The sequence below is a fragment of the Canis aureus genome, chromosome 25, assembly GCF_053574225.1.
Source record: "Canis aureus isolate CA01 chromosome 25, VMU_Caureus_v.1.0, whole genome shotgun sequence".
In the NCBI taxonomy this organism is placed as follows: domain Eukaryota; kingdom Metazoa; phylum Chordata; class Mammalia; order Carnivora; family Canidae; genus Canis; species Canis aureus.
Genome location: NC_135635.1, coordinates 44199344 through 44216791, shown reverse-complemented (window position 1 = coordinate 44216791; position 17448 = coordinate 44199344). Strand labels below are relative to the sequence as shown.

The window sequence follows — 17448 nt, the reverse complement described above, 5'->3', positions numbered from 1 at the left end:
TTGTATGTACATGCATTAACTCATTTAACTCTCACAATACTCTATTGTAATGCTATTATTATTCTCAAAAATGCTATTTATTCTTCTCATGGTACTGCTATTACTCTTCTCATAAATAAGGAAATTGAAGCACAAAACGTATAAACTTACAAACAAGTGGCAAAGCCAAGATTAAAAGACATTAAACAACAACAAAAAAAAGACATTAAACAATTATAGCTAGTGCTACCCTTTTTTTTTTTTTTTTTTTTTAATTTATTTATGATAGTCACACAGAGAGAGAGAGAGAGAGGCAGAGACACAGGCAGAGGGAGAAGCAGGCTCCATGCACCGGGAGCCCGACGTGGGATTCGATCCCGGGTCTCCAGGATCGCGCCCTGGGCCAAAGGCAGGCGCTAAACCGCTGCGCCACCCAGGGATCCCAGTGCTACCCTTTATTACACTTAAAAGCTTCAGCTTTTACTCTTAACCATACTGAAATAACAGCCCAATAAGTTTTATCTTCTCCTCTATCCTAAAGAGTGCTCCTATGCTTACTACTCCATTCTTTATTTCTAATCATTTCATTTATGGTCTCATTCTACTACCCAATGTTCCTAAGGGTCTAATCACTCTATTTGATTAGAGTTCTTACTTCTGATATTGGTTTGGAGTAGGTTAAATTCCACAGGTGATTTAGTAATTTGGGATTGCAAATTCATTCTAAGCAGAGCTCTCATCTGTGGGTATCTGTAGAGACCAGGCTAAAATCAGTGTTGACAGCACTGTACTTACTCAACTCAAAGCTCATCAGAAGATACTTTCTTCTAACTCTAAGACCAGGTAAGTCAGTTTCTCATGTTGTCAACTGATACCGGAAAGAGGAATTTTTTCTAGTCCACTTTTTCCCAGGGTTTATGAAGGAGTCTCGGTTTCAAATCTCTACACCATTTAGTGTCTGCTATCCACACATCACCATTAAAATCCAAACCCCTGGGATTCCTGGATGGCTCAGGGTTTAGCGCCTGCCTTTGGCCCAGGGCACGATCCCGGAGGCCCGGGATTGAGTTCCGAGTCGGGCTGCAGGCATGGAGCCTGCTTCTCCCTCTGCCTGTGTCTCTGCCTCTCTCTGTCTATCATGAATGAATAAATAAATAAAATCTTTTAAAAAATAATAAATAAAATAAAATATACAATACAATAAAATATAAAATACAATAAAATAAAATACAATAAAATAAAATAAAATCCAAGCCCCTTAGTTACCAAAAAGAATAACCCTTCTAAACCTTAGTTAGAATCCTTGCTGACAGATGACTGTGTTGGAAGGGACGATAAGAAACAGGTACATCTGCCCTGCCATAGAGGTCTGCCAAAACAACTCTTGAGAATCAATATGGTAAATACACTATATTCAACATACCTTACAGTAGTTACACAGTCAGAATTACTGCTTTCAAACTTCTATCAAGTTGAAGAAGGAACTAAATTGCTCTTAATCCTCAATTCATTTAAAACTATCCAAGCACAGTTTTATTGTTATTTTATTATTTTTCCATCGACATTCAATATCCATTCCTCATTCAGTATGTAGCCATTCTAATGTGTGATGTTATTGAATATGCATGTAACTTAGAAAGAGGCTTATTTTTATATGCATATATTTTTAATTTATATGAATGTTATATACATCATTTTGTTCTCTTACTTTTTAAAAAATATATACCCATGGCCCTACGAATACTTCTAGATCATTGCTTTTGACTTTTCTGTAGTATTACATGATATATTACCCACTGTAGTTTACTCATCTAACTCCTCTAGTAAAAAACATTTGGGCTGCCTTCAATTCCTTATTCTATAGTGAACATCCTTATGCATGTCCTCCTGTGGACCAATGGTAAATTTTCTCTAGGGAACATACCCAGGAATGGCATTACTGGAGCCAACTATGCCGTCTATGTTCCTTTAGGCCAAATCCTTACAAGCACTGAATATTAACTTATTTGCTCATTTTTACCAATTTGATCAATGGAGTATAGCATTTCATCATCTCTGAAATTTGCATTTCTTTATTTACTAATGAGGTTGAGGATCCTATGCTATATTTATTTGCTAACCACTTAGGTTTCCTTATCAGTTAATTGCCTATTTAAACCCTTCTCTCCTTCCCTCCCACAGGGAAGTGGAGGGTTAGGTAAATTGGGGAAGGGGAGTGAGAGATATGGGTTTCCAGTTATGGAATAAGTAAGTCATGGGAACAAATGCACAGCATTAAGAATACAATGATATTGTACATGGCAATATTACAGTATACATGCTAGCTTTTCCTGTGGTGAACACAGCATAATGTATAAACTTTCTTACAGTTTTGCAAGCATCTCTTTTTTATTCTGTATCTCAATCTTTGTTATTTTGGGAGGTGGTGAAAATATCTTCTCCCAGTTACACATTTGTTAACTCTGTCAATAGTGTTCTTTCTTGAACAGAAATCCTTAAATTTGATGGTGTCACTTAAAATATTCTACCTAAGATACATTTTTATTGATTAGTTTTATAGTTTTCTCTTTCACATTGAGATCTTTAATTGATATGGAGTTCACTGTTATATCTGGCACCAGGTAGGTAGCCAATTTTATTCTTCCTATAGTATATCAGTTTCCTAACAGTTAATTAGCACTAGTTTATGATGATCCCAACTACATACATAGCTAACTCTCTATATTTATTTATTTACTTTTAGTGCTCTATCTGCCCAATTCCAGTACCAGTACTATACCAATCTGGGATATACTGTTTGGTTTGGTTAAGTTTATGGGTCTGTAGTATATTTTCAGATGTTTTAAGGCAGATCTCCCACTTATTTTCTTTTTCTTCACTTTAATGTTAGAAAAGCTTTACTTATCTATATATTTAAAATTTTTCAATTGTGGTAAAATACACAAAACATAAAATTAGCCATCTTAACCATTTTTTTTTAATTTTTATTTATTTATGATAGTCACACAGAGAGAGAGAGAGAGGCAGAGACACAGGCAGAGGGAGAAGCAGGCTCCATGCACCGGGAGCCCGACATGGGACTCGATCCCGGGTCTCCAGGATCGTGCCCTGGGCCAAAGGCAGGCGCCAAACCGCTGCGCCACCCAGGGATCCCATCTTAACCATTTTTAAGTGTACAGTTCAGTGAATTTCTAAAAAATTACTGCTAGGAATTTTCATTGGAATTGATGTATATACTAACTTAGGGAGAACTGATATCCTTATGGTATTAAATTATACCATCTACTGATATCAACAGATATCTCTGAATTTCTTTTTCCTCATATCCTCCTATTGTCTTGGGCTTTCTTACTTTCTCTGTTTTTTGGAAAAACCTCAACATAAAAATAATTATTTTTGAACTTTTGATAAAGAGCCATCTGAACCATGGAATTTAAGAAGAGGCTGATTAGCAATTTAATTTTCATAATGATTGTTGTTCATGTTTTCTATTATCTCTTCAACCTTCTTTGTCATATTTTCCAGAAATCTATTTATTTGTTCTATCTTTTCAAGCTTATTAGAATATAACTGTTTATAATTGTCCTTTATTATTTTTTAAGAGTAGTTTTAGCTCTTAAGAGAAGACGGTATAGAGGTTTCCCATATACCTCTTGCCCCTACAGACGAACAGCCTCCCCCCATTATTGACATCATTTATCAGAGTGGTACTTTCTTTTATCAAGATGAAATTCATTTTACTTTAAGTTTTTGTGGGCAAGTCACAAAAAGACATATCATTTCACTTTTAGTAAGTACTTAAGTTAAATTCATAAAGATAGAAGTAGAATGGTGGTTGCTATGACCTAGGAGGAATGACGAGGTTTTTTGTTGTTGTTGTTGTTGTTTTAATGGTACGGAGTGTTTGTTTTGCAAAATGAAGGGAGTTCTGGAGATTGGATATACAACAATGTGAATATACTAAACACCAGTGTTCAGTCTTTTCAATCTTTCCAGATTGGCTTCTTTCATAAAGGAATATCGATTTAAGATTTCTCCATGTCTTTCACAGCTTGATGGCTGTTTTTAGCACTGAATAATACTCCATTGTCTAGATGTACCACAGTTTATCCATTCACCAACTGAAGAAAATCTTTTATTATTTTTAAATTGTATGGTACTGGTAGTCACTTCTTTACCATTTTGTAAGAGACGATCCTGTCTGATTAATGTTTTTAAAACAACTAACTCACCTTACTGTTTCCTGTATATTGATTGCTGATTTAGTTAGTATCTATTACCCTCCATCTTACTATTCCTTTGGTTTTGATTCTAGTTTTTTTCTTCCTAGTTTCCTGATTTGTATACTCAGCTTATTTGCTTTCATTTATTGTTTTCTGATAAATATAAGAATAAGACATTTCCCTCTAAATGCTTGAGGATTAATTATATCCCACAGATTTTCTTTTGCTTTCTAGTCTTTTTTTTTTTTTTTTTTTTTAAGTAGGCTACAAACCCAGTGCTGTGCCCAACATGGGGCTTGAATTCACAATCCTGAGATCAAGATCTGGGCTGAGATCAAGAGTTGGATGCTTAACTGATTGTGCCACCCAGGCACCGCTATTCTAGTCTCCTTTAACCCGAAGGCCATTAAGTAGTGTATTTTCAAAACAAATCCAAAAGTATGTGTATCCCTATGTTTATTGCAGCATTATTTCCGACAGCCAAGATATGGAAGTAATATAAGTGCCCATTAATAGACAAAGAAAACATGGTATATGTGTATACACACACACACACACTGAAATATTACACAGCTATAAAAGGGATGAGGTCATGCCTTTGAAATAACATGGATGGACCTAGAGAGCACTATGCTTAGTGAAGTAAGTCAGAGAAAGACAAGTACCATATCATTCCATTCATAAGTGGCAATCAAAACAACAAATAAACAAACAAAAAGGAGAATTAGACCTATAAATTCAGAGAACAAACTGATGGGTACCGAGAGCAGGGGAGTGGAGGGTTAGGCAAATTGGGGAAGGGGAGTGAGAAGTACAGGTTTTCAGTTATGGAATAAGTAAGTCACGGGAATAAATGCATAGCATTAAGAATACAATGATATTGTAATGGCAATATTACGGGACACATGCGGGCTTTTCCTGTGGTGAACACAACATAATGTATAAACTTGGTAAGTCACTAAGCTATATACCCAAAACTAAATGTAACACTGTGTCAACTAAACTAAAAACAAACAAACAAAAAAACAAAAAAACCACCCACCACCACCACCACCACCACCACCACCACCTAAATTTTCAGATTCCAGACTTTAGTTTTATGTTGCAATTCTTCATTACCGATTTCTAATTTTGCCACATTAGGGAGTCAAAGAACATAGTCCATGTAACTTGAATTCTTGGGAATTCTGACATTTACTCTGTGGCCTAGGACATTTGATTTTTATGACTATTCAGTAAGTTCTCAAGAACACTGAACATTCTCCATTTGTTAGTGCAATATTCTACAGAATACCTGTTTATGCTTATTGATGTTCTGGAAATTTTCTAAATTATTTTTGTTTTTTGTTTTTTTTTTACAGATTTATTTGTTCATGATAGAGAGAGAGAGAGAGGCAGAGACACAGGCAGAGGGAGAAGCAGGCTCCATGACAGGAGCCCGACGCAGGACTCGATCCCGGAACTCCAGGATTGCGCCCTGAGCCAAAGGCAGGCGGTAAACCGCTGAGCCACCCAAGGATCCCCTTATTTTTGTTTCTTTGATCAAGTTCTGAAAGGAACATGTACTAATGACCAGCTAATTGTTGATATACCTATTTCTCTCCATTACTGTTTTATACACTTGAAGGCAAATGCAATGTTGTTAGATGCATAAATGTCCACAATCATTGTATTTCTTGATCTACTGTTCTTTTTATTAATATATAATATTGCTCTGTATGCTTTATAACTGCTTTGCTCAGTCTGTTAACTTGATTTCGGCTCAAGTCACAATCTCAAGACCTCACAATTGAGCTGCATGTCAGGCTCCCATGTCAGGCTCCATGCTCAGCACAGTCTGCTTTTCCCTCTTCCTCTGCTCCCCACACACTCCCCACCAGTGTGCTCTTAAAAAAAAAAAAAAAAAAAAAAAAGATAATTAGTGGCACCTGGGTGGCTCAGTCAGCTCAGTGTCTGACTCTTGTTCTCAGCTCAGGTCTTGATCTCAGGGTCATGAGTTCAAGCCCCTCATTGTGCCCACACTCAGCGTGGAGCCTACTTAAAATATATATATATAAATAATTTAACTAATGTTAAAATAAATCAGATTGGGAAGACATTTTCTTGATCCTTTTATTTTTTTAAATCTTTCTATTCTTTTATTTTTAATTCTGTTATTTTTTTGTTCTATGCTTAACTCTTATTGACAATATATTCTGTATCTTATTTTCTAATGCAACTGAGATTTGTATTTTAATCTAAATTTAACTTATTTGCACATACTGCCTTTACCATTATTCATACATACCATTTTGGCCAACATTTTTCATAGCATCCACATACCTCTTGTTTTTCCCCACCCCCTCCTCCCCAATTCTTTCTGTTCTCCACTAGATAAATTGAGTGTTATACTTAAGATCTGAAACTTAAAACATTGTATTGATCCTAGTGTATTAACAGCCATACTTACACTTCTATTTTCCTGTCATTTTCTCAAGTTTATCATTATCTGCATCTCCTCAAATAAGACACTGCCCCATCACTACTGTGAATGGTGCCAACTTACCCTTTGGAGTTGGAGGACTGGTGGTGGTGGGCAGGAAGCCCCAAAATCTGAGAAACTCTGATGTAATAATATGAACTTCTACTCTACCAACACTCTTTCTGAAGTGATCTTCTACTCAGGTATAGGTAATGTGGAGGGAAAAGGGGGTGCTCAGAAGCTAATCAGGCCATCTTCACAAGCCAGCTTGAATACTACATCAATGTTATACTACAAGAACTGCCCCCCCTACTACCCCGTGGTTCATACCAGGCTAAGCACTGCTCAGAGTAGTAATGGAGCAATGATCCACCTAGAGCAATGAGAAAGAAACAGTTACTGAAAAATATCCCAAAACACCTCTTCATGCCAAGTCCTCTTTTATTCTGAAAAACTGTTCCATATATACACACATATATTCAGATTCCACACAGGGAAGCATTATAGCATTATGTCAAGAACATAAACTCTGGAGTTTCAACTGATCAAATTCTGAATCCCAGGTAATCATGCAATAACTCACATAACCTCAATCTCTCCAAGCTTCAGTATGCCATCTTTAAAATGTTATGACAATTCTTATTTCTTAGAAGATTACTGCAAGGATTAACTGAGAAAATGAAAGAAAGTATATGCCCCTGCATGACACAGAAAGCATTCAATGTTAGACTTTATCAAATATGTTCTATAAATTATGGAAAAATTAGATGATCTCTAAAATGCACTCAGTCCTAAGGATATACTACTAACTCTAAGTATCCTGAGGAAGTCAAAACTCTAACTTGAAAAGCACAGCATACTGGGGCACTGGGTTAGGAAAGCAAGCAGAAGGTGCACGTCAAACAACATTCAGGTTCCACTGCCTAAACATCCTACAGCCATGGCAGCTCTTTATTTTGTGCTAAATGCTGATTCCCTGATTCAGCTATGAAAGAACTACTCCCTATAAACTGTCAGTAAGATACAGATGATAATATTCACCTATAATAAATAGAATTCTAAAATTCAATATCTGGGAGAAGAAAAAATTATACTAATTTGAAGCAGTAAGGTCTCCATTATTTTAATTTATTGATAAAATCGGTTCTACACATGAAGAACTCAAACAGAAAATAAATTCACTAGAACGTCCACAGTATGTATCAAGAATTAGAAACAAGAAAGTGACCATAAAATAGAAAATTTTCTGAAAATCTTATAACCAGTATTGAAAGTCCCAGGGTACCAGTGAGATTAGACCAAGGACCAACCAAAAGTCATATGGTAATTAAAAACTTCATATAATTCCCCACAATGAAAGCAAAAAAAAACAATATTTATCTTGCTTAATCCATAAAATTAATCTGAGGATCACATGAAACAACAGAGATCAAATAAACAATGCTTATAAACTTTAAGGTAGGTAAAAAAATTTGAAACCCATTGATATTTAATATTTCCCTCTAAATTCAGATAAGAGCTATATAATTAAACATCTATTCTAGCCACAACAACCTTAGGAAGTTGGTACTATTAATTATTCCCACTTACAAATGAGGAAATGAAGGATTATAGAGATAAAGGTAAATCATCCAAGGTCATATAACTGATAAACATAGATAGTTGCATTCAAATTTAGATCTGACTCCAAAGCTCATGCTTTTAACCGCTATGTTACTAAATCCAGACCACCTCTGTAAAGATCAACAGATTAAAAGAAATGTTCATAAAATAGGAACCATTCCAGAGATACTATATATTGTACACCGCCCAACACAAAAGGGCCTCATTCCCTAGACCATGAATAGAAAGAAAATCAGTTCTTTTCCCATATCCTATTTTTCTTTAAAGGATTTTTTAAAACTCCCTGATGCATGTTCTTTCTCAGACATACTTGAATTTAGTGATGTGACAGTTAGATCAAAGTCTAGGACAGCTGCAGAGATGAGGACAATATCAGTTAAGAGCAAATTATAAAAAATATGTGACAATTTTCACAGAGCTGGCTCAAAGTGCCTCTTATTGGGCTCTAACATAAGAGGATACCTTAGAAAAAGTGACCCTGGTCAAATGTCACCAGAGTAATTTGAGAAAAAAAAACACATGCTAATAAATCGGCATATAATTTTCATGTAATTATCTTAGACTCAAAAGATTGTTAGCTTTTACACTGTTATCTTTTAGGATGAGATGGTCATGTTTCAGGCGGCTGTCCTAGTAACTTATAAGGGTAATCACTGAAACTCAGTTACTCCCACAATGGCTAAAAACAAATATAAAAACTATTCAAGAATGACACAAATACAGTCTTTACTCTCTATGGTACAAGAAATCAATCACAAGCCCATCTGTGTGAGACCTAGCGAATAAGAACACTATATGAGAGGGGTACGAAGAAAAGGATGGATTGCCAAGAGGAAAAAAGTCATTTATTAGACTGTGACAAGCTTTTCAATGTTTGTATTATCATTAACCAACTGCCTGGTTCTCTTAATTTATACACCTGTCACCTCTAGCCAATGCTATCATAGTAGTAAACTTGGAAATCGGCTCACCTCTAAAACACTGGCACCCTCTTCTGACCCTTTTGTAGTACTGCATGCACACCAGTTACTGGGGTGAAAACTTTTTTTGGGGGGGGGGGGTGAAAACTCTTAATAAGCCGTAAGTTAGTAACTTTGCAGGTAACATTTTCCAGATAATTTTATATTTGCAATTTCCTGGTTGAACATAAAATCAGCTTAATAAAACTATAAAACAAATCTTCTAAATAAAATGTATGCCAATGAAAAGAAAACCGTATTCTTTTAATATTTTCAGTTTATATATATAAGCTGATTTTAATATAATAGCTATAATGATGACAGTAAGGCTTTATACTGTATGCAATAAACTAGTTTAATCCTAACAACCTGATGAAGCAGACACATCTTACAGATGTAGGAAAAGTGAGGCACAGTGAAGTTAAATAACATGTCCAGGATCACATTCTTGGTAGGTAACTAGTAAAGCTGAATTTCAAACTCAGTAACTATGACCCCAGAGCCAAAACTAATTTTTATCTAAAATATCCCTGTGAGGAAGAATGAGGTTGATATCCTGCTAATATGAAACGTGATTGATAAAAAAAAAAAAAAAAAAAGTTCAAGTTGTAAGGAAAATTACAAATTCATCATCCAAATCTCTCATTTTCAGCAAAGTCCCAAACTGTACAAAAATCAAATATTACATGAAAGAGTTTTGGTGATTTCCCCATTCCTCCACACTTGATGATTCTCATCTTCTGTCATCTATATTGTTTTTATGCGTTCTTTTTAATCCTCATTCCTCTTTTCCATCTAAGTATGCCCTTATTTACCTATCTGATTCTTTAAAAGAAAAAGGAAAAAAAAACTAATCCACATCGTATGCTTTATTTTTCTTCTATACAGCAGAACTACTTATCTAATTCTACCTAAATTCCCTATTTCACTAGGCCTTTTAAAAAATACTTAAGACAATAAATTCATATAGCATCATCAATTCCTTCTCTTGGATCATTACAGATATGATAGATTCTCATCTGTATAGAATTATTTAAGGTACTCCTACCTATAAATAGGGCTGACAGACTAATCTCCTAAGGTTTCTAAAAATATTAACTTCATTTTTTTCCAAAGATTTTATTTATTCATGAGAGACAGAGAGAGAGAGAGAGAGAGAGAGAGAAAGGCAGAGACATACGAAGAGGGAGAAGCAAGCTCCATGCAGGGAGTCTGATGCAGAACTCGATCCCGGGACTTCAGGAGAATGCCCCTAAGCCATAGGCAGATGCTCAACCACTGAACCACCCAGGCATCCCCTAACTTCACTTTCAAACAAGATATGAGGGCACATTGTCTCATGATCTGTAGTTCAAAACAAGATCTACCTAGAACATTTCTAGATTCTGCAGTTTGCCTACATAAAGCTATTCATAATATCAGAAATTAAGAACACAATAATCTCAACAGAGAGTAACCACCCTCACTGCCTTTCATGACTAGAAGATTCACCATGGGTGAAAGCAAAAGATTCCTTTGGATTTCTTTTTTACAACTATCTTTTCATTTCAAAATGTTAAAGTATACTTGGAAGTACAAACTTGGGGAATGTTCAAAGAATTAAAAAACACACATAAACTACACCAAATTTAATTAGTTAGATCTAAGAACAATTGAAACAAGACAGTTATATTTTAGTATAGGAAGTGATCACATTGCTAAAGAATCATTTTATTATTCCTATCTCCCAAATCTAAGTATAACAAAAACAGCACAGGTGATATACATGAAAAGGTGTCAAGGAACTGATTCCCTGCAAATGCCAGAATTCTTTTTACCTCAGTCTGTAGGATGGCAGCCCGTTGTTCTTTAGCAGTCAAGGACTCCTTCAGCACTTCAATGTGTTGCTTACTGTCTGAGAACTGGTTTGTGAGTGTTTCTAGCTTTGTCTGTAGGGCTAGTAGTTCTGTGTCCTTTCTGGACAGCTCCTGCTTCACCTGACCAATCTAGAGAAGAAAATAAAACACTGTAAGGAACAAAGAAATGAAACAACCACGTTTGATCTAGATCTTTGACAGATCTTAGTCACAAAATATGAAACTAAATATAGTACTATTAGTTTTATGACAAAACATAATTAATTCAACCTTTTTGCATCATCTAATCTTGGATAACAACCCATCACAAAAAAAAAAAGTTTGTCAACAAATAGGGAAATTCCAGTTTTCATTTATTATATCTCCTAAATACTCTTCAAAATCCCTTAGATAAAGAACAGAAGGAGAAAAATTCCAAATTCAATTAGATTACTATGAAATAGCAAGAAGCATCTGAATATCACTGTGCTAATCAGTTTTCATTTTATTAAGTCAGACCTCTTAAAACATAAAGCAGGATTAGTGTAGAGGTAAAACAGAAGGGAAAAAGAAAACCTCCTAGCATTGCTATTTAAAGTTAAATTCGAAAGGTGCTGCTGATATACTTTTTATTTTTTCATTTGCAAACAAAAGTTCACATAAAATCATCTTAAAAAGCCCACTTTCGTGTTATGTGGCATTATCAACCCATGCCTTTTAGAAATCATTTAATTTTGATGAGTTAGAGATATTGACCTAAGAAAAGATTCCACCTACAAAGTCCCATCAGCTACAACATGTCATATCAACTAAATTGATAAAAGTATATGACTTAAATGCATAAAGGCTCATTCTTTAAGAATCTACATGTGTAATTTGAATCTGAATTACTGACAGAGTAATCCGTAAGTCAAGAGGTGCCATTCACTCTCCCATAAATTTTTCCCCTCTTAAAAAAAGTTTTTATGTAATACCTCATTTACATTTCTGTTTCTAAGAATTTTCTAAATAGTCTCTCATTCTAAATGTACACCAAATAAACAAAAATCAGACTTGCTTTTACCTTCTGTCTCCTGCCTAGTAAAGTAGCTGTGCACTAACAGATTAATTATTGGAAGTATAAATCTGGTAAGTCACTAATTTCAATATTACTGATGAAATGGAAAGTCCTTTGTTATTTTTTTCATTGAACATATCTACAGTATTTTCACTATAATAATCTTTGGTATAAAGGACAATTTTGAGAACAATTTCTCATGAGGAAATATGAAATAAATATTATTTTAAATAAAATTAGGCTTTTAAGAAGCCCTAAAAATATACTTCTGATTTACTCTTCTTGTTTAGCAAGAAGACAAGCATTTTTTCATATGCATGAAAATTCTATTTGTAGATTTAGTTATTCATTAACCCCACAAATATTTCTATTTGCTTACTGTATGCAAACTACTGAGGATACTAAGAACATCAGTGGAAGAAGACTATACATGGCAGCTATCTTCACCCTGTAATATGAGTATGTACCCTGGAACTACCACATACTATAATGCAGGGTATCTCCACCCTGTAATATGAATACATACCCTGGAGCTACCATGTACTATAGTGCTGGGGCATCTTCACCCTGTAATATGAATATGTGCCCTCGAACTACCACGAACTGAATGCTAGGGCATCTTTCATGACATCCCCTCTCCAACAAAAAAACACCTATTTATAGCATTCCATCCTTAACATACAGGTTGCACTAAAAACACACTTGCTGTATGAATGAACATACGGGAGAAATGTTTAAAATGGTATCACTCCCTCAACTAAAGAACTGCTACAATTTAAAGATTATTCATATTTCCAATTACCTCCAATCACATGGTTAAAAATAATTATAAAATCCCTGTTTTCTCATCATCTACTTTATTTATCTATTTCATCTATTTTTATCTATAATTATTAAATAATTATAAAATCCCTGTTTTCTCATCCTCAAATAATGCTATATTGGCCATAAAGACTGAGAAGGGAAAGAAAATATTCTAATGGAAAGCAGAGTTTAGAATTAGAAGTACACATTTTCCAGAAAAGCTTGGAGCATGAGGCTTTGCAATCACTCACACCTGAGGATAAGTGTGTCTTTTAGTATTTACTTCTCTAAGCTTTGCTTTCCCAATCAATAAAATGGGAACAGGAAACCAATACTACTGTACTGTTTGGAGATTAAATAAAATAATGTCTGGACTGCGCTTAGCCTGTTGTCTGACACAACAAAGAAATATTTATAATAGCTAAGGGGAAAATAGTAAACTTACACATCAGCTAGTCCTCTAGACAATAGTTACCATAAACCAAATGAGTTCCTTCTAGATAAAATATTTCACTTTACTAGCTGTACTATAAAGGGGTCCATAAACAATAAAAACATCAAATTACCACAAGTTTTTATTTTTTAATGCTGCATTCCTGTCTTATCCCACAATTATTTTCAGTAGCAGTTTTTTCATGACTTTGTGCAACATATGTGCACATGGCCTAGGACAGGCTAGAATACTGAAGAGCTCACCAGCACAGGTTCTGGAACCAGATTGCTTGACTTTAAAAAAAAAAAATCAAGCTCTGCCTCTTACCAGCTATTACCTGAGCATCATTCTGCTATCTTGGTTTCCACATCTATAAATTGGGCTTAAATGATATACCAACCTTAGCAGGTTGTAAGTGCTTGAGTGTTAGCTATTTTATTATCTTTTTATATTTTGAAATGGAATTTTAAGTTCTTTAGACAGAAGATTAAACTAAATTGAGAGACTTTATGTTTCATGCTAATTCTAATCTACTAGATAACTCTAATCAAATCACTTTCTGTTCTAAAATAAGTAACATTTGTTGGAAAATCACCTAATGGAGAGTTAATACATATGAAGCTAAAGCACTTTACTCATGAATATCAAATTCTAGGAAAGCTGATCTTAAAAGTTCTCAGCACAAGAAGAAAAAAATTTCGAGGAAGCCCTGGTGGCACAGCGGTTTAGTGCCACCTTCAGCCCAGGGCCTGATCCTGGAGACCCGGGATTGAGTCCCATGTCGGGCACCCTGCATGGAGCCTGCTTCTCCCTCTGCCTGTGTCTCTGCCTTTCTCTCTCTCTCTCTGTGTCTCTCATGAATAAATAAATAAAATCTTTAAAAAAAAAAAAAAAGAAAAGAAAAGAAAAAAAATTCGGACTATGTATGGTGATGGATGTTAACTAGACTTATTGTGGAGATTTCACTATATATAAATATCTTGTTACAAATCTGAAACTAATATAAAGATACATCAATTATACCTTACTTCATTAAAAAAAAAGAATTTCAAATTCAGATAATCTCAGAACCTAGAACATCTGCAGAAATAAATCACCATTCACGTAAATAACAAGTATCTACAAAAAGAAAAGAGAAAAAAACACACTTTGAAGTACCATCCATAGAGTGAAAAAAGCAACAATAAAGAACCAGAACAAGTGAGGGCTCACTGCACACAAAGTGACATATGGGTCAAACTGGTGAACAGGAGTCGGTTAAAGAGCAGAGCAGGCTGGTTAGTGCTAGTATTGGGCAAAGTTGCCAACCAAAGAGAATGAAAGTATAAGCCACCCAGAAGCCAGAGCTAGCAGGGTCCCACTGTGGGATCGCTGCACACACAGAGTAAATCTTACGGCAAAGACCTCAGCCTGAAGACCAGCCGCTCTCTTTTTCAGCTCCTCCCCTTGAGCCTCTTTCGAACTTAGTTCCTCCTTCAGTTGCTCTACCTGTCACGACATTGTTATTCTTTTTCACTTATGTGTCAACTTTGGTCTTATTATCTGCTTTTCAGCCAGATATAACAATAACCTATATAACACAATCAAACTTGTTTCCCTAGTTCCCTCTTGAAAGCACCCTAGATAGTTTCTCTATTTTCAAGGGTTTTTTTAAATGGATTTAAATGTGCCAATCAGCAAGTGGAAAGCACAGATTATACTGTAAGCATATTTTATTATCAAATTGGGGTGAAAAATACAAACTAATAGAACATTGGATATGTGAATTTTTAGGTTCTAAAATTAACATAAATTGTCAGTAGTCACTGATAACAGATTCTTAAAATAATAAAGGAATATTCTACTGACTTTTATGCCAGGTATGGGCACCAAAGCAAGAAGCCAGAAACTGGAAAGGAAATTAGAATAATCGTGTTATCATTCCTTTACAGTTTTCTGCTCTGAGAAACTGGAAAACTAACACAAGTGAGACGCAAGAGTTATTTTCTAGCTAATATTTCATAATCACAATTATGATTTTTAATTAAATCAAAACAAAGCTAGCTAATTTATAACTATGATAAACTAGACCCTTCAAGTTGCCTACATAGTTCATAGACTCAAACTAAATGGCTTTGGATCTAAGGAAAAACTACTGTGACTGAGTTTCTAAATATGGACTGACACGTCTTGCTGATATGTATTCCACTGTAGATATATCTGAATGCACATGGGAAACCTGATACAAATGGATCTTCTCCAAGGGACAGAGCATAGGGCTTCCCTTTATGGAACTTTCCCTTTCCCTTTATGAAGGGAAAATAATATATGATCTAAGTCATTTCAGGGAAAAAAAAAGGTGGAGGGACTGGGTTCAGCCTCTTAGGGTTTTGACTTTTAAAATACTACACAAGAGTTGCAGAACTTGGTTGGTATCTCATGTAGTGAGAAAAACTCAATTTGGATATAATTCTACTAAATCACCTCAGAAGTACTGATAGATATAAATATTAAACTGTGACAATACATATCAGCCTCACAGGAATAATTTTCTTTTAAGTGAAAACTTGAAGTAACTATACATCAGTAATTCTGACTTCAGTTTTAGGAAAGTTCCATTTGAAAGAATTCTAAGAATTCTATCTTTCCCTGAAGTCTGACAAAACAATGTGAAGTTCTTCATTATCACTAAGGAAATAGAGATATGCATCAGGTTTCTTAAACCTCTTTTAAAAATTACAGTATCACACACCATTACCTTATTTTTCATAAATTTAGAATGGCTCCGATAGACCTCCATTTGTTTCATTTCTTCCTCCCGTTCTTCAGTACTCAAGGCCCCATTTGATTTCAGCATCTGAATTTCCTCTTCCAAGTCTCGGAGCCCACGCTCCATAGAGGAAATTTTTGAATCCTGAAGACAATGGAAGATTTAGACATTAAAGTATTCACAAAGAATCAGAGAAGCTGAAAAACTCAGTCTTTACAGATAGTGAATTTAATAAAGATAAACAACTATCCAGGAAAACTGCTGTCTAGCAATTGGTGCCTTGCTTCTAAATTATATCTTTATGGCCACTTGAGTGAAAGGAGGAGAGTTCATATCTAGAATATGATTTTTCTTCTGTCTCTTCCTCTAGTCTGTGCCCTTTCATTAAAGAAGTAGAAGCAAAGGAAAGTTAAAGTTTCTTTGTACTTCATGGTCAATAAACTTCTAGGAAAAAATTTTATAATATTAACAGCAAAACCATTCCTAGCTACTCTATCATTCTACTCTGTGACCCCTAAAAGGTTTATTTCTGTTCCCAAAGGAAGAAGAAGAAGAGTAAAAATGTCTCAAAGATTTATGTAATAATACTCTCAATAATATTCTATAAGCATCCTACTGTAAGAATAACAAAGGGATGAATAATTATGCTAACAATTACAGTTTATCATATTATTTATTCTCTATAGTTCTCTACACATTTGAATAGTTCTCTACATATTTGAAGTATTTTGCATAACTTTTTTCAAATCACTATCCTTATAAACCATCATCTCCACAAATATCACCTCTCAGTAGAACATTCTTCTATGTTCAATTTCTTGGTTTGGTTTGTCACAGTATCTAGTTTATCCACAGATTACTTTAGATGTTATCAATTACAGGAAGATCATTTTAGATGTCAATTACAGAAAAATTCCTACATAGAATGAACACTTTTATATCTAGAGTTGTATATGTTTATTCACCTAAGAAATAAAGTAGAAGAAGCATAAATTAAGTACAGTTTTGTTTTATTTGGAATTTTAGAGAAATCAATCCTTTAGAAAGAAAGCAATTTTAAAATTACTTCCTTTTGTACTTTACTTCAAAGATTTCTTGATTGACATTCTTGCCTACCAGAATTCTTAGAGCATGCAGATGAAAGTTAAAGCATTTATCATGAGACAACTACAACTAGCAATTTTTAGGTTCAAGAGAGAGAAAGGAGATGGGATGTATTCCCTGTTTTGAATTGTATTACCTTTAAAAATATAACAAAAATTTTCCTTTATCAATCTATTCAAATTAAACTTACATTTGGTTCAAAAATTGTTTTTAATATTTTA

At 34.5% G+C, this 17448-nt stretch overlaps 1 protein-coding gene across 24 annotated transcripts in view; it reads right to left on the bottom strand.

The window, feature by feature from the left end:
• Positions 1-17448, bottom strand: part of ERC1 (ELKS/RAB6-interacting/CAST family member 1) — a 534848-nt gene that overhangs the window by 400492 nt on the left and 116908 nt on the right. For 17 of the 24 annotated variants that reach the window (XR_013364494.1, XR_013364495.1, XR_013364497.1 and 14 more), the window contains exons 5-7: positions 16112-16267; positions 14770-14862; positions 11063-11230 (exon numbers count right to left, since the gene is read on the bottom strand). Coding sequence is in view for 21 of the 24 variants with exons in the window: in XM_077871590.1 (XP_077727716.1) it covers positions 11063-11230; positions 14770-14862; positions 16112-16267 (417 nt within the window). In the remaining 3 variants the exon portion in view is untranslated. The remainder of the gene's footprint in view (positions 1-11062; positions 11231-14769; positions 14863-16111; positions 16268-17448) is intronic. The other 7 variants (XM_077871607.1, XM_077871603.1, XM_077871597.1 and 4 more) reach the window with 2 other exon arrangements.